Raw genomic sequence first — 18,890 nt, 5'->3', positions numbered from 1 at the left:
CATTGTGAGTGGAGGCCTTGCAGCAGGGACTTCCCTGCAGGCCAGCAATGTCAGGCCTATAAATGTCTCCACTGGCTCCTTGAGGCCCCAGTTAGAGCAAAAGGGTTCTGCTATGTTTCCCCCACCAAAGGATCTGAATGGGGAAGGCAAATGCCTCCCGCAGCAGCCGCCTGGAGCGCAAGGTCTCACCCAGGAGCCGAAGAGAAGTCAGCCTGCCAACTTGGACCATCAGGCCATTCCCTCCCTACGTTTGCATCATTTGTCTGAAATGTCACTTTATTAGGCAAAAATGAAATCACAAAGTTTGCACACACCTAAATATTAAGATCAAGAACATTGACCTGCACATATGTCGACTCCATATTATTAACTTCCAAAATATCATCAAATTAAGCATGCACAGGGATGTATTAAATTATTTTTTATAACTCCATAACTACTTACCTTGAAGAAATATTGATAGTCTATATTGTGGAGTCAATTTGAATGTGGGGTGAAATTAAAAATAATGATATTCTGGTAAGAGTTGACAGTGTTAGTCTTCAAGTTTACTAATCTCTTATACCACTGATGCACAAATACTCTAACTCTACCAACTGGTTTTGCTATCATTTTACATAAACAATGAATACAATAATATAAGCAAAACTAAAATAAAACTAAGAATAGGATATATAGTAACATCTCTCTTACTGTAGCCTCACTACTATTGAGCCTCCCCAACCCCTTCCTATCTAAGTCCCTCCTCAGGAGACAGACACGAGCTATCGTATTGAGTCTGTGGTCTCTCTGCTAGGAAACACAGTAGGTGCTAGTGGTCAGTGTATCTCAAGAAACGGTGTGGTCTGTCTGTAATAGTTTAGGTCCCTTCACCCTAAAGGATGGTAGCAGTAACCCATCCTTGGGTGACATCAGTGCTTAATTTGTAAATGAAAACGTGCCGGTGCTCAAAGTCCTCCTCTTAAACATGCAGCTGCTGCAATTAAAAGTTGCGAACATGGAATACTGAGGCAGCTAATTCTGAAGCCATCTCTGGCCTCTTCAATCCATTGAAAGCCACACCCTGCCCCTTCATCTCACTCTTGCAGCTTTCTGCTTTCTGCCTTTTTAATGCTTTTTCGATTTTCTCTTCCTCTGTCTTCCCCATAAGTGTCTTTTGCTCGTAGTAAATGCTTGAAGCAGAAAAATAAGCGCCGGCCCTCAAAAATAAGTGCTGGTGTTCAGCACCGGAAACAAGCACAAATTAAGCACTGGGTGGCATGCGTCACCTTTGGGCCCCTCCTCACATCACAACTAAGCATGGAGGTGGTGTTAGTTACAGACCTCCATAGAGGGGAAATCTTGCGGTGTTAATCAAATAGGAGGGGGAGGGGGTCCTCTCTAGTGGTAGGTGTGGTGTTTGAACAAAAAATAATATAAATGCAGAGAAAAAGGCTGTTAAAAATACTTCCTGGTGAATTTGCAGTATTTTAATCTTGTCCGCAGAACTTAAATATTTAGTATTGTGGTGTTTTATTTCTTGTCCCCATTGGGCAGGGGTTAAAAATGAGGTGTCAGCCGTAGGCGCGCCTGTCCATCTGAGCAGGGTAGAGACGTAAGCAGACCACCTGCCACTGAAATCAAGCATACTCTCAGCTCCCACTCGTTCCATACATTTCTTTCAATATTCCCTTTCCCCCTCGTGTCGATACGGACCTCCCTACTAACCAACAAGCCTCTCCCTCACCCATAAACCCTTGTTACATAGAAAGCATAATGGAGTGACTCAAGGTTGACGTGTTCGTGCTACAGAACACCAAAAATCAATGAGCCATTTTCGACTGAATAAGGATGTGCATTGAAAAAACAACCATGTATGGGAATTTGATAAAATAAAACAGATTTTTCCAGGAACAGATACCCCAATATCAGTGTTTTACTTAAAACGCCTACCATTCCTTCTAATGGTGTGGGACAACAATGCTACTTATGTATTGGAAGGTAGCATCATCCACAGACTATATGATTGCAGCTAAAACACCCGACATGTAATCCAGCTGATACCACTCTGTCAGGTTATCTGTCCACATGTTTAACAAGCATTTGCAGTGTAATGGGTCTCGCATTTACTCGACTTAGAGCTACTAGTTGTAAAGTCTTAACCAGACTTTTATTGCCACATAAATTGAAAATGAAAAGTAATACAGTAAGAAAGGAAACAGAAGTCTGCTCGCCGTCAAACATATGGGCAAATGTGCAATTATCGATGTAACAGGGTCTATGTCATACAAAGCGCTTGACTACTGCCCAGCGAGATTGCGGTGCACAGATTTTTTTTTAAAAAAGTAGTCCCAAAGCCATACGGAAAACATAGAGCCTGGTATGTTTCAGTAGTGGGTGGTGTGCTAGAGGAGGGCTAAACACCGGAAAAGCATGAAGTATGCATGACTTTCACACATGAAAGTAAGCAATTTGTTAAAAGGCAAGCCCAAGAAGCAACCAAACTGATGGGCGTGCGGTGGTGTGGTTAAAAGCGCAGAGAGATTACAGCAGGCTAGAGCGCTTGCGCACTCGTCCCTAAAAAGCGACACGCAAAAAGGAACTGCAATGATGGCCGCTACCTGGCATTGTTTCTTTAATCGTAGGGTTGTCTATCTTCACTCCTGGGGCATGTATTGAGTAGGGGGTTTTAGCATTATTTTTTAAAACAATTTCAATTCTGTCTCCAACATTTCCTCGAATCAACGGCCCTGGAAAAGAAAGAGAACAGTCTATAAGTTTCTTTATGAACGAAACAAAACAGTCAGTCCCACCATGCATACTTTGCTTCGTTTGTATTTACAAAGTATTTTTTTAATTAAACGTCGTGCCTAGTTATAGGAATTTGCATCAAGTCAGAAAAGTAGCAAAGTATGTGAACACTATACACGTGTCAGTAAAATAAATATGCACAATGTGCATGCTTCCGAAAATATATGTGCCTTTGTGAATGCTATTCACGTAGGAATGTGCAAATGATTTTCCTCACGTTGTGTACCTGGCACGCTAGTAGCCCAGAAGTGAGCCACATGGAACTAACCGTGCAGTTGTGCAAATGTGTAGATGTGCAGATGTGTAGAATGGCCCTTCCTTGCACTAAAAGGGGCAAGAGAATGACAAACTTTACTGACAATGAGGTCAAGTTAATGACTTGTATGGAGCAGCCATAACCTACAAGAACACAACAAAATAAAAATCAATGGTTCACTCCCCTGTCCTAAATGGGAGGGACCTTCCACCACTGTGACCCAGTGCAGCGCCACTTTTCTTGTGCACCTTAGCGCACCCCCTAAAACCGCCATGTGTGCGCCCTATCTAAAATATGACGCTCCATGGCGGTAAGGGAACTAGTGTCAACATTTTTTATTCTAGTTCGGAGCTTAGCAGCATTAGCTTAACATTTTTTGACACTAATCCTGCAAAGCCAATTGCGGCCCATTGAAAACAATGGCATGCCTTCTTTTAACGCCTTCTCTGAGCAGGAGTTAAAAGTGTCAAAATAAAATGATGCAAAGAAATCTTTTAGATTTCTTTTGCACCATTTTTTCATCCCACCTAATGGGGAGACGCCCCCCTTGCATACATTATGGTGCAGGCATGATGTAGCGCAAAGGCTTACAAAGTGGCTCAATGCATGCACTTCGCCACTTTGTAAATTTGGCACAGTGATTTTGGCCTCATTGGGCCACATTAGCATGAAAACAAATGATGTTAATGTGACTCAAGGAGGAGCTAGGGGCTCTTAAATCACCCCCTTAGATTTTTTAGGTTTGGGGATTTTAAGGTATTTTAGGATTTTAAGGGACAGATTCTCCTGACCTGCCAATGAGGAAACCAAACTGGAATTTGCAAATCACTACACCACAGAATAGGTTCTAAACACAAGTGTAGGGCATATGGCAGATTTCAGTTTGATGTTTATCTTGATTTCGACCTCGTCTTCCAAATTATATTTTTGAACTGAAAATACATAAGTGGCAAAAGTTGGCTAACTGTTAAGAAGTTTGTTAACATCTGTGTAATATTTATATACACTTCAACAAAGACAAGGATCAAATCGAGATAATTCCTAAGCAACTGTAAAAAATTATTAACTGCTTTGCAGTAGTGTTTTTTGAACACTAAAGTAATATCAATAATGTGATTTTGGAAAATTAAGACACGGCTACTCATTTCGTCATTCCAGCTGTCTCTGAAATGCTAGCATCAGATGTTTTCCACAAATGGCAACTGATATTTGATTCCAGCAGTTTACCTAGTATACCCAGATGTTCCTCCTCTGGGGTCAGTTCTTTCCGAGTTTTGAAAGTTCCATCTGTATATTCACGATATTTAGCTTTCTTGTACTTCGAACCGATGAACCGGTCTTCTTTATTCAAATAAACGTTACCTGGGCTTAAAAATAGGCATGCAATCATTGAGATCAAATCAACATATAGTGAGATTTTTCAGCACATATTTAAATTTTTGTGCATTTTATGTATTTTTTCTATTTTTATTAACTTCGGACAAACATTAAAAATTGGCTCAACTGCCACCAGTTCTTCAGCATAACAATCATGCGGAAAACACAAGATTGACAGCCATGAAAATAGCACCTTGGGCAAGAATAATGTGTGTCGAACGCCACCACGTTTTATTCAACCACAGCTTCACCAAATTAAAAATCACATTCAGAAGAAACACTAGAGCCTGTAAAAAAAAAATAGAATTGTATGTTTTGGAAAGAACTGCAGACAATCTGCAGTTGCAGATGGATAGTTTTTCTAAGCATCATGTTACAGTTAGAGCCATGTGACACAATTGTAGCTGGAAGTGCGAAAATTTCGCACTTAGTAATTCTGACACAATTTCTATTATAGAAGTGACAATAAAGCCGTTTATCAGGATGGAATGCACATGAAGGTAGTCTCTGTCATTGCTTTCTGTAAAAGCAAAAGTCTTTAATGTGCAGTGCCTCAGGGCTAGCATATCCATTACCTCCTCACCCCTATTTCTCGTCCCAGTACTTACTCCACTGAGGTGTTTCACCTCTATCCAGGCCCACTGTCCTAGCCAGATCCAATCAAAAAGTTCCACTTAACCTCTCCCTCACACAATGGAAAATGAATTCATTAGTTACCAGTAATTCTTATTACTCCAAATACCCTGTTCCTCTTGCCAATACTTAGGAGGATTTGGAGTTGTACAGTGGGAGTCTGTCTCGCTGTGTTCTGTCAGAGAGGAAGGATGTGATCAATCTCAGGGTAACTCCTTGTATTCCGGAGTTGTGGAGTGTTGAGATGAGGATGCTGTGGGATACAGTGCAGTGCTTAATTTGTAAATAAAGCGTGCCGGTGCCCAAAGCTCTCCTCTTGAACATGCGGCTTCTGCAATTAAATGTGAGAACACAGAATACTGAGGTGGCGTAATCCTGAAGCCATCTCGGGGCTCTTCAATCCATATAAAGCCACTCCCTGCCCCCTCAGCTCACTCTAGCAGCTTTCTACTTTCTCCCTTTGTGACGCTTTTTGTTTTTCCCTTCCTCTGTCTTTCTCATATGTATCTTTTGCTTGCAGCAAATGCTTTAGGCAGAAGAATAAGCCCCGGCCCTCAAAAATAAGTGTTGGTGCTCAGCACTGGAAACAACAAGCACAAATTAAGCACTGATACAGTGTTGAAAGCTGCATAGAGGTTGAGAAAGATGAGAGCCACAGTTTCCCCTCTGTCCATGATGGCCCGAATGTGGTCGGTTGCTGCGATAAGGGCGGTTTCTGTGCTGTGGTTGCTGCAGAACCCTGACTGAGTGATGTCCAGGAGGTGGTGCTGTTCTAGATGGTTGGGGAGTTGCTTGTTGAAGGCTTTCTCCATGTCTTTGAAAGGGAGGGTAGGAGTGAGATTGGCCTCTAGTTACTGAGTTCTTCTGGGACTGCTGAGGGTTTTTTCAGGAGCATGCTTCCGGAAGGTTGCACAATGGATGGAGATGTTGATGATGGTGGTGAGGTAGGCGCTGATCAAGGTTCCTCTTGAGTTACAGATACGGTGTGGGTAGGGTTCAGTGGGGGCTCCCAAGTGGGTAGTTTTCATAATTTCAGCTGTGACGTCGGTGGTGAGGGGGCTCCAGTCCATTAATTGATGATTGTTCTTGGTGGTAGTAGACAGTAGTGCAATGGGGCCTTCTAAAGTTACTTTATATCTTGAGTATTTTGTTGTGACAAAAGACAGAGATGTTGTTGCAGAGGTCCTGTGATGGGGTGATAGTGGTGGTGGCTGCTGAGGGTTGGAGAATTCTCTGAGAATGGTGAAGAGTTATTTGCAGTTTTTAAACCTGGTTTCCAGTCTCTGTGCAAAGGCTGCTTTCCTGGTTTCTTTGATCTAGATGTGTTATCTTCTAACAGCAGATTTGTAAGTCCTCCTTGTATTAGCATCTCAGTTGGTTCTCCGACCTCTCTCCAGTTTTTTTCAGTGATGTTTGGAGTCTCTCAGGTATTCCATATACCAGCAAACTTGAACACTGGCTCTTGTATGTCTTACTTCCTTTAGGAGGGCTAGTGTGTCAGAGCAGCCTGTGATCCAGGTCCTTATGTTGGATCTGAGGGTGTGAGTCCACTTTGCCTCTGTTATCTTGTTCTAGCTGTGTTTGGGAAGTTGCTGGCTGGTCTTGGTATTGTGGAGAAGGGTGCGTTGATGTGGAAGTGTACAATGGAGTGGTCCGTCCAGGTAAGCATGGTGAGGTGATTGAAGGTATCTTTGTTGCTGATTGTAAATATAAGGTTGAGGGAGTGTCCTGCATTGTGTGTCAGCCTTTGGATGAGTTAGGTGAGTCCAATGTCGTCAAGGCCCTCAAGAATAGCAGTGGAGTTGGGGTCTTTCAGTTCGTCAAGGTGAAAGTTGAGGTGGCAGGGCAGTTTGAGGTTGTTGGAGCTGAAGCTGATGGGGGCTAAGAAGTCGGTGAGGAGGTTGCTGAAAGTGGGGTGTGGTCCGGGGGGGGTAGGTGGATCAGTGGGCGAGGATGCCTTTGATGATGCTGGTGTAGCTTACTTGTAATCATAAGTACATGTGCTCTATGAACAGTGCATGTTCGTTAGCAGGGGTTGTGCAAATGATTGTCACCTTGTCAGTGCTAGTGGGTTTGTGGGGCCTCTCTTGGCAGGTTTTCTTGCAGCTCAGCAGGACAACTGTGGTGAAGGCAGGGGTCGATGATGGATTGAGCCGGATTACTGTGAGAAAAGGATCATCAGTGGAGTGCATGTTGATGAAGTTCCAAAACTCAGTGGTCTGTTTGCAGAGAGTTCTGGTGTTTGAAGAGCATACATGTGAGACGGAGTGGGGTGTGTGTGGTGGTTGGAGGAGAAGTGTTGCTGCAGGAGAAGTGTCAGTGAGCACATGAGAATGGTCCTTCTTTGGAGTGACATGCGGTGTGGGGACATCTGTTGTGTAAGCGTCCGGTGTTGAGTGATTGTAGGTCCGAGATGTGTAGCAACATTGTTCGGACGGACTAGGGTCTGAGGCACTAGGTGCGGTCCAGGTTTGGACAGACGTAGACGGGCATAGATGGCCTTTGACATGCCTTCGGTGTGTGAGCAGCACACGTGGTGCAGCTGCCATTGAGAAAGTAGTGGGGAGGGGAAGGAGCATGGGGAGTGGGGATAGAGAGGGGCGGGAAACAGTATGCAAGAGAAAGCAGGAGACAAAGACGTGGGAGAGCAGGTCAGGAGGAGAGGAGGGGAGGAGGCAGGAAAGTGCAGAAGGGGGAGGCGGGAGAGCCCCTGGAGAGGGGGAGAGATCAAGGAAGAGCAGGGGGAGAACAAGGAGGAACAAGCAAAACAGGCACAAGAGGAAAAACAGGCACAAGAACAAAACAGGCACTAAAACTAGAGCAAAGAGAAAAACAGTCAAAAGGGTACGAGCGTGACAGACGGCAAGTACAATAGAGAGTGGAAAATGAAAGACAGTGAAAATAGCAGCCAAGAAATAGGCAGAGGAGCGAGAGTGCAAGGATTGAGAGCAAGAGAGAGGATTGCAAGAACACAGCAGTACATCGATGCATATGGCCAGGTTCAAAAGAGCCCCAGACTGGTTGAAGGACCAGTCCAGGAAAGTGGAAGTTGGGGTCTAGGTACCTTGGTCATTCAAGAGCCATCCACTGACCATCAAGCAATCCTCTTTTGTTCTGATGCCCCTTTTGTTCTGTAAACTTTTCCATGTGGTTGAAGATAGAAATTAGAGGGCTCTCAGCTTCATGCAGGATTAATTAGAGATAATTGGGGAAGGGAGCTCCAAAATTATTCTCAGCTCCAGGGAGACCTGACACCCGGCTGAGTAATGCAGCGTGGATAGAAATCTGGAAGAACATCATCACGTGCAGTAGGGCAGATGATGTGCACATCTGTAGAGCTAGGAGTAGCGCAAGTGCTTGAAGGACCGCTGGTGCAGGTCATGCCTGAAGGCACAGTTTGTGCTGAGATAATCCTCCTTGCCGCATACATGATGCCTGGTATGGTTGTTGATGTGATATGTGTTGTCCTTCATTGTACAGCACCTACGTAGGAAGGAATGTTGGACCTCTGGGAGTTGAAGATTCCAGGCGAGTGATGGAGGCTGGACCTGAGCTTGGCAAGTAGCTATTGATAGCACTTCTGGGGATCTACAAATAAATCTTTCTTACAGTATGAACCTGTCTGCTGGTATTGATAGACTTATCATTGGTAATGATCTGTGCCTGACTGGGGAAATGCATCATCACCATCAATACCCCTAACATGTTATTAAGTAACCTGTGTGCAGCATCGGAGGTAAGAACTGCTACAACATTTTACTAGACTTATAACCATACCTATATACTTAGAAATATATACACCAAGTTAGAAAAATAGAGTAAAATTCAATACGTCATTTGATTATAAAGATTAAATCAGCAGAACCAGAGATATGCAATTTCAAAGATTTAGGGTAAGTATAGTGCCTAAAAGCACAAAGCGCCACTCACAGTTATCTGGTCGTGCAAGTTTATCCCCTCTGCAATAGAGCACAGGCCACATACAGGAACCAGGTTAGTCCCACTGAAAGAGTGCCCTTCAAAAATCCAGCGCAAACAGTTCTGGATCCAGAAGCTAGATCTTGGTCCAGAAAACGTGCTCTTGGTGATTAGGTTTAAATCTGTTCATTACTTTTAGAGACATTAGGGATAAAAATATTTGTATATCTGGACAGTTGGAATCGAGGGACTCCTGTGAAAGTCCCTCGATCCCAATTTAAAAAAAAGAACCTTCTGATTGACCCAGGGGCCTTTTTACCTTTGGGCAAACTTGCTCCTGCAGGAGACAGGCTCTTACAGGAGCGAAAGCTTTGATTGTCTGCCTGCAACATGAGGAAAAATGTTGCAATCAGCCATTACAGGACTCGTGGACTTAGCCCCCTGTCTTGAATTTAAGCAATAATAAGATATAAGGGGGTAGGATGAGGAAACACTTCCTCCTTAGCCTTTGTGGCGAGATCCTGTGGGATCACAGCATTAAAAAAAAATGAAATGGTGGGCAGGGACTGTCGTGAATAACAAAGGGTACTGGGCAAGTGGCCTCCTTTCCCTAGGCCGACTATGGCCTTGGGGACCATATCCCCTGGAACAATTTGAAAGTTGAGGGGGCCATTTGCCCCCCCCAAGAACCTGTATAGGCCCCTGAAACCACTTTCCCAGAAGCTGAAATACATATTTATAGGGAAGGGAAGCACACAGCTTCCTTCCCTGACCCACTAATAGGCCGGGGAACCCCCAAACCCCTGAGGCACATGTCCCACCTCCTCAATCCTTAAAAGGCCCCAGGGTCCCCATCTCCTGGGGTGGCTGACACTGTGTCCTTGGGAGCTCACCCCGGGACACAGTCGGTCCTGTGGGGAGGGGAGGTAAGTCTGTTCCTATCTGGATGGGGCCTTGAAAATGCTCCCACCAGGTGGGAGCAGACTTTTGCTCTTTAGCCAGAAACTCAGATTGCTTCTGCCAGGTGGGATCAAGCGCAAACAGTTTCTTTTGCCAGGTGGGAGATACATGCAGGGGAGCAGGCAGGGTCGTGGTGGCCCTAGGTCTTACCCCAAGGCCCCCAATGTACTGTTGGTGGGTGTTCCACATGGGGACTGGGACACCCACCTAGGAGGTCCTAAGGCACAAGGGACCACCCACAAGAGCATAGACAGGGAGCAGCAACTTTCTGCTCCCGCTGGGTGGGATCATATCAGACTTTCCTGCCTGTGCTTTTGTGGGCAGGGAATCTACAGTGTTCCTGGAGGTTGGTGTCGCTGGGAAATTGCTACAGAGCCAGCTCCAGGCAATGGGGTCCCCAGGGAAATTGGATGACTTGAGTAGGGGGACCACACATCCCACCTTACTTCAATTTGTAAATTAGCAATGGGGATGGAGTCTCCTAGGCCTCTTGCAGGCTCAGGGAGGGTTGGCCACATCCTTATTTTGAAATATGTTCCTGGGGGGGGTGGGATCCCCAAGCTTATTTTGAAATATGGTCCCGGGGGATGGGATCCCCGGGACTTCTTGCACGCTCAGGGAAGTGGGCCGCATGCCACCCTTCCATTTATTTCAAAGTTGAAATACAGTCCTGGGTGATGGGTGCCAGGGCTTTATCGAGGTTTGGGAGTGGGGCTGCAGGTACCCATTCCCTAATGAAATGTATTGTCCCCACGGATGGTGTCCCTGGAGCCGGAAAGAGCCTTAGGGAAGGAGGCTGTACACTTCCATATTCTAATAAATACATTTTGCTGCGACCTGAGCCTGGGTTCCCCTTGGGTATTTTTTTAAATGGGCAGTAGACCACGTTTTTTTAAAATTTTGGCACAGATACTCCTTGAATTCATGGCAACATTTTAAAAATGTATGTTTTTGGCCCCAGGGGCCCTCATTTTATCCAATTGGTTTGGTGATGTTAAATTATTTTTCTAGACTTCTCTTAATATAGTAAAACATCCTTTCAAAGCTGTTTAATCCTCAACTTTGTATACAAATGCTATTTTGTGGAAGAAACTAATTTCTTAAATAGAAGGATAACAACGGTCAGTAGAAACAACAAGCTAATGACAGGGACATTATTGGAACTTATTGTTACTTTCTACTTATCAAAGATTATTTAATTTTGCTTTTAAATCAGACTATGTTTGGGCCCGTATTTGTGAATGATGACACCTGTATGGTTTTGTCAAACCACTTCATTCTCCCTTAAAATCTTTTTGCAAGTCTCATGGATCTCTTATGTTATTTATTATTGAGATAGTGCTACTGGTAGTGTACATTTATCCTTCAGGCCTCTCATAAGACTGCTTCTAAATGTCTCTTCTTCAGTCCGTGCCAGTATTCTCTGACAAGATGTCTCAAATCAGGCTCTAAACTTTCCTTGCTGGTGCTACACTTCCACTGTTCCCACAGAGGAAGGCACTCCTACATTTCCCCACATTGTCAAATAGTATATTCATTGAGTTTAGTAAAATCTCCTCATAATCTCTTTGTAGGACATGTCTTAAAACCCACCTTTTTCTGTCACTGTCTCTTTCTTTGGTGTCTTGGCTATCCACCCTATCTCCCCTTTTCTTCCTTTTGCCTGTGATGAGTGCCTGATGGTCTTGATGCTCTTGAATTTAAGAAGCACTCTACAATGGGTCTAGTGAGATCTCACCCTCATGTGGTCTTGTTTGGAAAGAGTTGATGTAAGAATAGTTTTTGGAAAGAGTGACAGCTATACACAAACATAAAACAAGCTCTTAATGTGATGTCAGACCATACAAATCATGAATTCTTTAAAGCAACCAGATTCATCAATGAAACAAAATTGGTGGGCTCTTTTCTTTGCTGATTTGAACTTGCAATTAATTTAAAGCCTCATCTTCACAATACACAAACTAATTCCTCATCCCTATGCGCAGTAAGATAGGTGGCAATGATTCTTGTACTGTCAAAACAATACCTCCATAACAATAGGTGGCTGTCAGAGTCACCAGATCCTTGGGGTTTGCGCACGTTCCCAACACGTCCTCTAATGAACAGCTCCAAGACTCTGATAGACAATTCACAGAGACTGTGAGAGTTCGAGAGGGGAAGAGGGGATTAGGAAGGGTACTGCTGGGAAGGAGACCTTTAATGGGAAAAAAGGTTAGAACACCCAATGTAACCTGAAGTAAATATTAATAAACATAGTCTTCCTGAAAATATGAGCAATCTTGAATTGCAGTTTTAACAAATGAACAGATTTTGTGATGATCAGATACCTGTAATGGAATCAAGATTAATTCAAATAAAACATTTCTTATTCAAGCATGAATTAGAATAACAAGAATATGCATAATAGGAGCATATAATATTGCATCTAGAACTTCTGATCCTATATATATTTTCCTTGAAATGTTTTCAACACAGATTACACTCTTAAAACACTAGAGAAGAAATATTTTTCAATGGGTTCAATAGTTCAAGAAATATTTCCCATACTTATCAACTCGAATTGTACTAAGCAATTATTCTGGAATGGTAATATGCAGTTCACAACATAAATAAACTCTAGTAAAAAATTGCATGTCCTGCTGACTCGAATGCTACCATGCAAAGTCAAGAAATGGTTGCACAATAAATAGCAACAGGTTTTGAAATTATCTTAAATTTAATTATACATCGTACCACTTCAAAACCTTCTTTTAAATGTCAATAAATAGTAACAGACAATGTATCACAAGCTTTTAAAGCTTCATAAACGAACCGCGCCTCTTGCCGATTCGTGATCAATCATGTATGTGTCAATAAATGTCAGCGCGCAATGCAACTCAAGATTTCAAAGCTTTTCAAACGAATCGCGCCTCCTGCTGATTCATAAATATCCACGTGTATGTCAATAAACACTGGCGCGCAATGTAACTCAGTCTTTCCTTTTTAAAGCTTTTCAGACAAATCGCGCATCTGTCAATTTGTAAACCTCAACGCGTATGTCAATAAATGCTGGCGTGCAATGTAACATGAGTTTCAAAACTATAAACGAATCGCGCTTCTTGCCGATTCATAAACATCCATGTACACACTTTAACAAAATACTCAAATGCACTTTTTATAACCTTAAAACAAATTGTTGACATAAATAAACGATCAGATCTTAGAATGAGATAATTCTAGATAAAATAAACGGTATTGGGAATAAACCCAAACTACCGCCTTACCACCCAGGAACAAGATGCACCAATGAAGATTTCAAAGCAGAACTGGGAGATCAAAAAGGCCACTGGAACTGAAGTTCTGGAAATAGCTGCTCTTCTACACTGGAACCTCTGAATAGTGAGCACTGGGAGTTGGGCTGACTCTCCTTATATAGAGTCTTGGCCAAGCCCAGAACAATGCCCAGGCATGTTGCAGGGAAAGTCTCTGGAAGGCCCTGGAAAGAGGCCACACCCTAACCCACTCTGAAACCTGTAGCACTACCTTGCAAAGAAACAGTATTTGTAAACATATTAAGAATAGGTGTTTAGGATTGAACTCTGCAATGCAAAAGGGTAAAATACAACATATCAGCACAATGCATGAATCATGTTATTTTGAAAGTGATGTTTTTTTGCATTTTTTGACGCCAATAGAGCGCGTACTGTTCTGGTATTGACAGTGGCATTTATAGGCATCAATGCAAGTGTTTATCTCAGTCAAGTTCAGAAGTGCTGCAATGCTAAGAGATGTAAAGATGTTCTGAAAAAAACAGCATTGGCATATGGAATTTGATGAACTATTGGTTCATCAACATATGTTACCAATATCTGATGTTTCACAAATGATTTACTATTAAGGTGGTGCCATTATCAGCCAATTTCAGTGGTGTGGTACAAACTCTTCAAGTTATGAGAAAGTTTTGATTGGTGGAAGTGAAATAAAGTCTGGTGTGGAAGAGATGTTCATGAAGATAAAATATGTAATAAGAGTAAAGATAATCACACTCCTGCATCTTATTTCACTCACTGTTCAATACACTGTACACAAATCTGATTATTTTTCTACATGATGTATCCTAGTCTCTTTGATCTACAGTAGGATGGAGGATATTGGCTAGACTAACCAAGATGTTCCATTTTCTTCTTTTTCAGACCTTGCATACAACAATTCCATTCTTTAGGGCTTTTGTGAATAGGAAATTTTACATCCATGGTTTATCATCTATCACCATATTAGATTGTGCATCACAGTTGCAGGCTCATGTTTAGAAAGGTTTACATATTCAACGTACTGATAATATAAGTTCTCACATTTATCCAGAAAAAGTACAAACCAACACATTGAACCATTTGCTGTTGCTATTGTTCTTTGGATGAAAATGATTGAGCCATTTTCTACTGTGAGGTTCAATTGCACATAAATAACCTACTATTTGGCTATAAAGATGTCTCCAGTTTTTCCGATTTATTGGCTGTAATGTAAAGAATGTAGCCTTTTACCACGTAAGATGCTCCCAGTGGCCTCTTACCAAATTATTAAATATTGTTTAATACTCATTTGTTTCAAGTAGCTGAAATCCAAGGAAAATATCTACAGTTTTACTCATAGGCACAGTGAACATGTGTTCTTGATGAGATATAGGTTATCTCTAAAAAAAATCTTGTTAAGTAAGAAGTTAAAGAAAGTCAAGCCATCGTCTACATCTAGTACATTGTTAATAGAGTAGCAGTGACACTTATCTTGCCATGCGATTTGAAGTCTTAACTAGTGTGTGATTTGTTGTTGTTTTGAAAGATTCATCCACCCTGAAAATAGAGCTACTTAGCCCCATATTTATAATTTTTTAGCGCCGCATTTGTGTCCATTTTTTGACACAAAAGTGGCTCAAACTTACAAAATACAATTATATTTCGTAAGTTTGAGCTGCTTTTGTGTCAACAAATGACGCAAAAGCAGTGCTAAAAAAGTATAAAAATGGGCCTTAGTATTCAAACTCTGTGCAGTTGAAGTGTAAAGTGCGAATACATTTGCATTTGAAGTAAGGGAAGTCTTGGCTTCTGCATGGAGAGATCAACAGTTACAGTAATCGCCTACATGGCTGTGCATGGTCATGCAGATTTGGCGGAATACTCATTTGGGTTGATATTTGTCAAGATAAAATGCACTGTAAATATCATAACATGCAGATTTTTTAGCAAAAGCACCAAAATCCACTTTATGCCCCATTTTGAAGACTTAATTCATATATGGCACAGTTAAACTCCACATCAATAAATACAGAAATCAGAGGTATTTATGTTTGTGGGGGATGATAAACAACAGAAACCACTTCTGCTCTTTAAAGTACACTACATTTCCCACAATTCTGCTCCCTGCACACACACCAATATATATAGGGGCACTTCATTTTCCTATTGGAGTCCAAACATTATTAATAAAACATTGTGTCACTTAACTATAATGTGATATAACATGTATTAAAAGATCTAACTGAAATCGTGTTAGTAAATAAAAATGTGCAGCTGTTATGGTGGACACCATAAACAACATGTATTAATATGAGAAAATAACTGTCTAAAGAAAATGTATTTTGTTTAACAATAGGTAAATGTACTGAAAAATGAATATTAATATGTACTAAAATGATTAATGACATTTTACAGCTCGGCAAGGTTGACACTATGTCAAACCTCTGCTTAAAGACTTTGCTGTACAAATGGCAAAAGACTTTGGCCCTCATTCTAACCCCGGCGGTCTCAGACCGCCGGGGCCAGGGTCGGCGGGAGCACCGCCGACAGACCGGCGGTGCCCCGCAGGGCATTCTGACCGCGGAGGTTTGGCCGCGGTCAGAAAGGGTAAACCGGCGGTCTCCCGCCGGTTTACCGCTGCCCTTAGAATCCCCCATGGCGGCGCAGCTTGCTGCGCCGCCATGGGGGATTCTGACACCCCCTACCGCCATCCTGTTCCTGGCGGTTCGCCCGCCAGGAACAGGATGGCGGTAGGGGGTGCCGCGGGGCCCCGTAAGAGGGCCCCACAAAGTATTTCAGTGTCTGCCTAGCAGACACTGAAATACATGACGGGTGCAACTGCACCCGTCGCACCTTCCCACTCCGCCGGCTCAATTCTGAGCCGGCATCTTAGTAGGAAGGTTGATTTGCCCTGGGCTGGCGGGCGGCCTTTTGGCGGCCGCCCGCCAGCCCAGGGCAAATCCCAAAATACCCTCAGCGGTCTTTCGACCGCGGAGCGGTATTTTGGTGGGGGAACTTTGGCGGGCGGCCTCCGCCGCCCGCCGAAGTTAGAATCACCCCCTTTGTCACTATCTAGCTTGGCATGGATAGCACTGTGCTGATCCTATGCTTAAAAACTTTGCTAGATAAACAGACTTTTGAGGTTAGCAAATCTAGAGTGTCGCTGGTGTTGCAGGGTGCTCCTTACTAGAGCTGCTCTCCACCTAAACTTGGGGACTACCCAGAGTTCTCTATTCTTTTTTGCATAATTTATGTGTCACTCTAACCCTGAAAGGGATTTGTTTTGATATATATATATATATATATATATATATATATTTGCTGTATATGTTGCAGGGGAGAATCATTTATACATGTTTTTATTTCATTGCTGTGACCATTTTTAAACGTGTGCTTTCAGCATGCTAATCTCTTCGAACCTTGCAGAGTGATTTAATAGGTGTCTTCTTTAGACTAAGAAGCACATTCCAGAGATTTTTGTCAGTGCATGAGTGTTTCATCTCAGCCATTAGTGAAGCAAAACTGAAACGCTGATCAAACGTTATTGGTTGAACACTAAAACACCCCATAGTCTGACCAATAGAAAATTAGCTAGTTGCTTTCTATGATTTAATATAGCAAAGTTTATATGATGTAAGTTCAGATTCTTTTTTTCTAAGCTAGAGAAATGATGTGTTCCTGTTTCTTAGCTCTTTGCCTGTGATTCTGTCAGTTCAGATACATTAGGCTAAAATTTTACTGAACTGTTTCCCCATTCATGATACTGATGCTGTACAATCAAAATGGGATGCTCAACTGATGAGACGTGGATGCTTGCTGATCCATTTAGGAGAGGTATGGTATAACCAAATGTGCATTTGTCCTTCTTGCAGATTGTCATGTTTTCTAGCTTTAGAAAATCAACCACTATTTTTGGTTAGCGCCATAGTCGGATATTTTCCAAATTAATTTTTGTCTTCTTTTCTTTTGCATGAAGCCCAACATGCTTATTGTATTGGAGTACTAGTTAAGGATACCATGATCTAAATTCAACTGTTACATATAATTTGATTGTAAGCAATTCATCTGCAATAACTAAATGTATTCAGTTTCCAATATTCATTTATTATTGTTGTTATTCTTCATTGTGGTTCTTGAATGTTTAATGATAAATCTTCTGTCTAGGTTAAGATTCTTCAGAAGATTTGGTCAGCCCTTGTTATTCTTGTACTTTTATCACTTGGTCTTGGGTTTGATTTATGTGATCTTAGCATTGTTAATCTAAGGGGCAATAAATGTTTGAACTTTATTAAACTGGTGTAGTGATTCATGGCCACACAGGTCATGGTGCGTATAAATTACTGACTCCAAAACTGAAAGTGATGTTTATTGATTTGATATTGTTAATGTTGATTGTTAAGGCGTTATCACTCTCCTATCTGAGTCAAAAGATTTGTGTCGACCTCTAAGGGTAATAGATGATTACCCTACACATGTCACCTTATAAATAATTTATCAAAAGAAATATAAGACCGGACACGCCCACAGATTTTGGTACCAGAGGATGGTTTTGTCCCATTTGGAGGGAAACGTCCTGTTTTTAATCGTTATATGTCTTTTAGAAAAAATTGGGAGATTTGGATTTACCAATGTAGTTTGTTAGGGCGTTTGTGTACTTCAAAGGGTGTATGTAGGGAAGTCATCGTACTTCAATTGGGTGTGGAGCTTTGTGATAAAAAATTAACCATGTGCTTGTTGGTATACAGACCCTGCGTGGTCTAGGACTCAGGAGTATTGTACAAGTGTATGAGACACTTGGTTGTTGTTGTTATAACTTGCCTGCTTAGTTGGTCAATCGGGCGTGGTTGACAAATAGTACTCCTAGGGCGTGTGTTAAAAGGAGTGTTAGTTTGACAGATATTGGTGACTCCTGAGTGCACAAGGAGGATCTAGTATTGTCAAGGGAAGAATTTGCTGGTCGAATTTTACTTGCAAATCAGAGAAAGCAAAAATCATATGAGTAGTTGTCAGAGCTTAAAGCCTCAATTGAAATATTCGTGAAGCTTCTGAAGAAATTGTGTTCTCTACCTGTAGTAAGCAGAGAAGTTGGAGTGTTGATTTTTCTTTTGTGCTCGCAATATTTAGCATTTAGTTTTGAGTAAGTCAGTTTTGAAATACTAGTCCGCAAGACTTTGTCATCCGCTGTGCAGGTGAGTGTGACATCACTAGGTCCCCGCCGGGTTTGGTTTGTTGGTGAGAAGGAGCCACAAACGGATTGGTGGACAAACGTGAAGCATTACTGATTGAGAGAGACAAGCGAAAAGGATTTTGGGATTGAATTATTCCTGTTTTGAATTTCAATTGTAGTTTTAAGCCCAATCAAAGTAAAAATAAAATAGTTCAAAGTGTTGAAGAGTGCACTTAAGTGAGATGCTTTTATTCGAGTTCGAGTAGGAGAAGTTGACCAGCCGGAAGGTACACCTGCATATATTGTAATTGAAGAGAAAGGTACCACAGCATGTTTTTGGTTAAAACAGTGGAGTAAAATTACATAGAAGGAAGGGAGTTTAGCGTTTACTGCCAATGGAACTTTTAACATGAGAATTTTAGAAAATCTGAGAAGAGTGCTGTATGAATTAAAATCTCCTCCAAGACCAGCACAATTTGGAGCTTTAGCCATTTGGGAATTAGTGGCTAGACAAGAGAAA

General features: G+C 42.0%; 1 protein-coding gene across 1 annotated transcript in view; it reads right to left on the bottom strand.

The window, feature by feature from the left end:
• The window catches only part of LOC138265561 (ceruloplasmin-like), a 454,089-nt gene that overhangs the window by 131,221 nt on the left and 303,978 nt on the right, over window positions 1-18,890 (bottom strand). Inside the window, exons 13-14 of the mRNA XM_069213377.1 lie at window positions 4,274-4,413; window positions 2,601-2,729 (exon numbers count right to left, since the gene is read on the bottom strand). Coding sequence (XP_069069478.1) covers window positions 2,601-2,729; window positions 4,274-4,413 — 269 coding nt within the window. The remainder of the gene's footprint in view (window positions 1-2,600; window positions 2,730-4,273; window positions 4,414-18,890) is intronic.

Source organism: Pleurodeles waltl, chromosome 11, assembly GCF_031143425.1.
Source record: "Pleurodeles waltl isolate 20211129_DDA chromosome 11, aPleWal1.hap1.20221129, whole genome shotgun sequence".
Classification (NCBI taxonomy): Eukaryota; Metazoa; Chordata; class Amphibia; order Caudata; family Salamandridae; genus Pleurodeles; species Pleurodeles waltl.
Note: the sequence above shows the minus strand (reverse complement) of the source record. Positions and strands in the feature narration are given on the sequence as shown.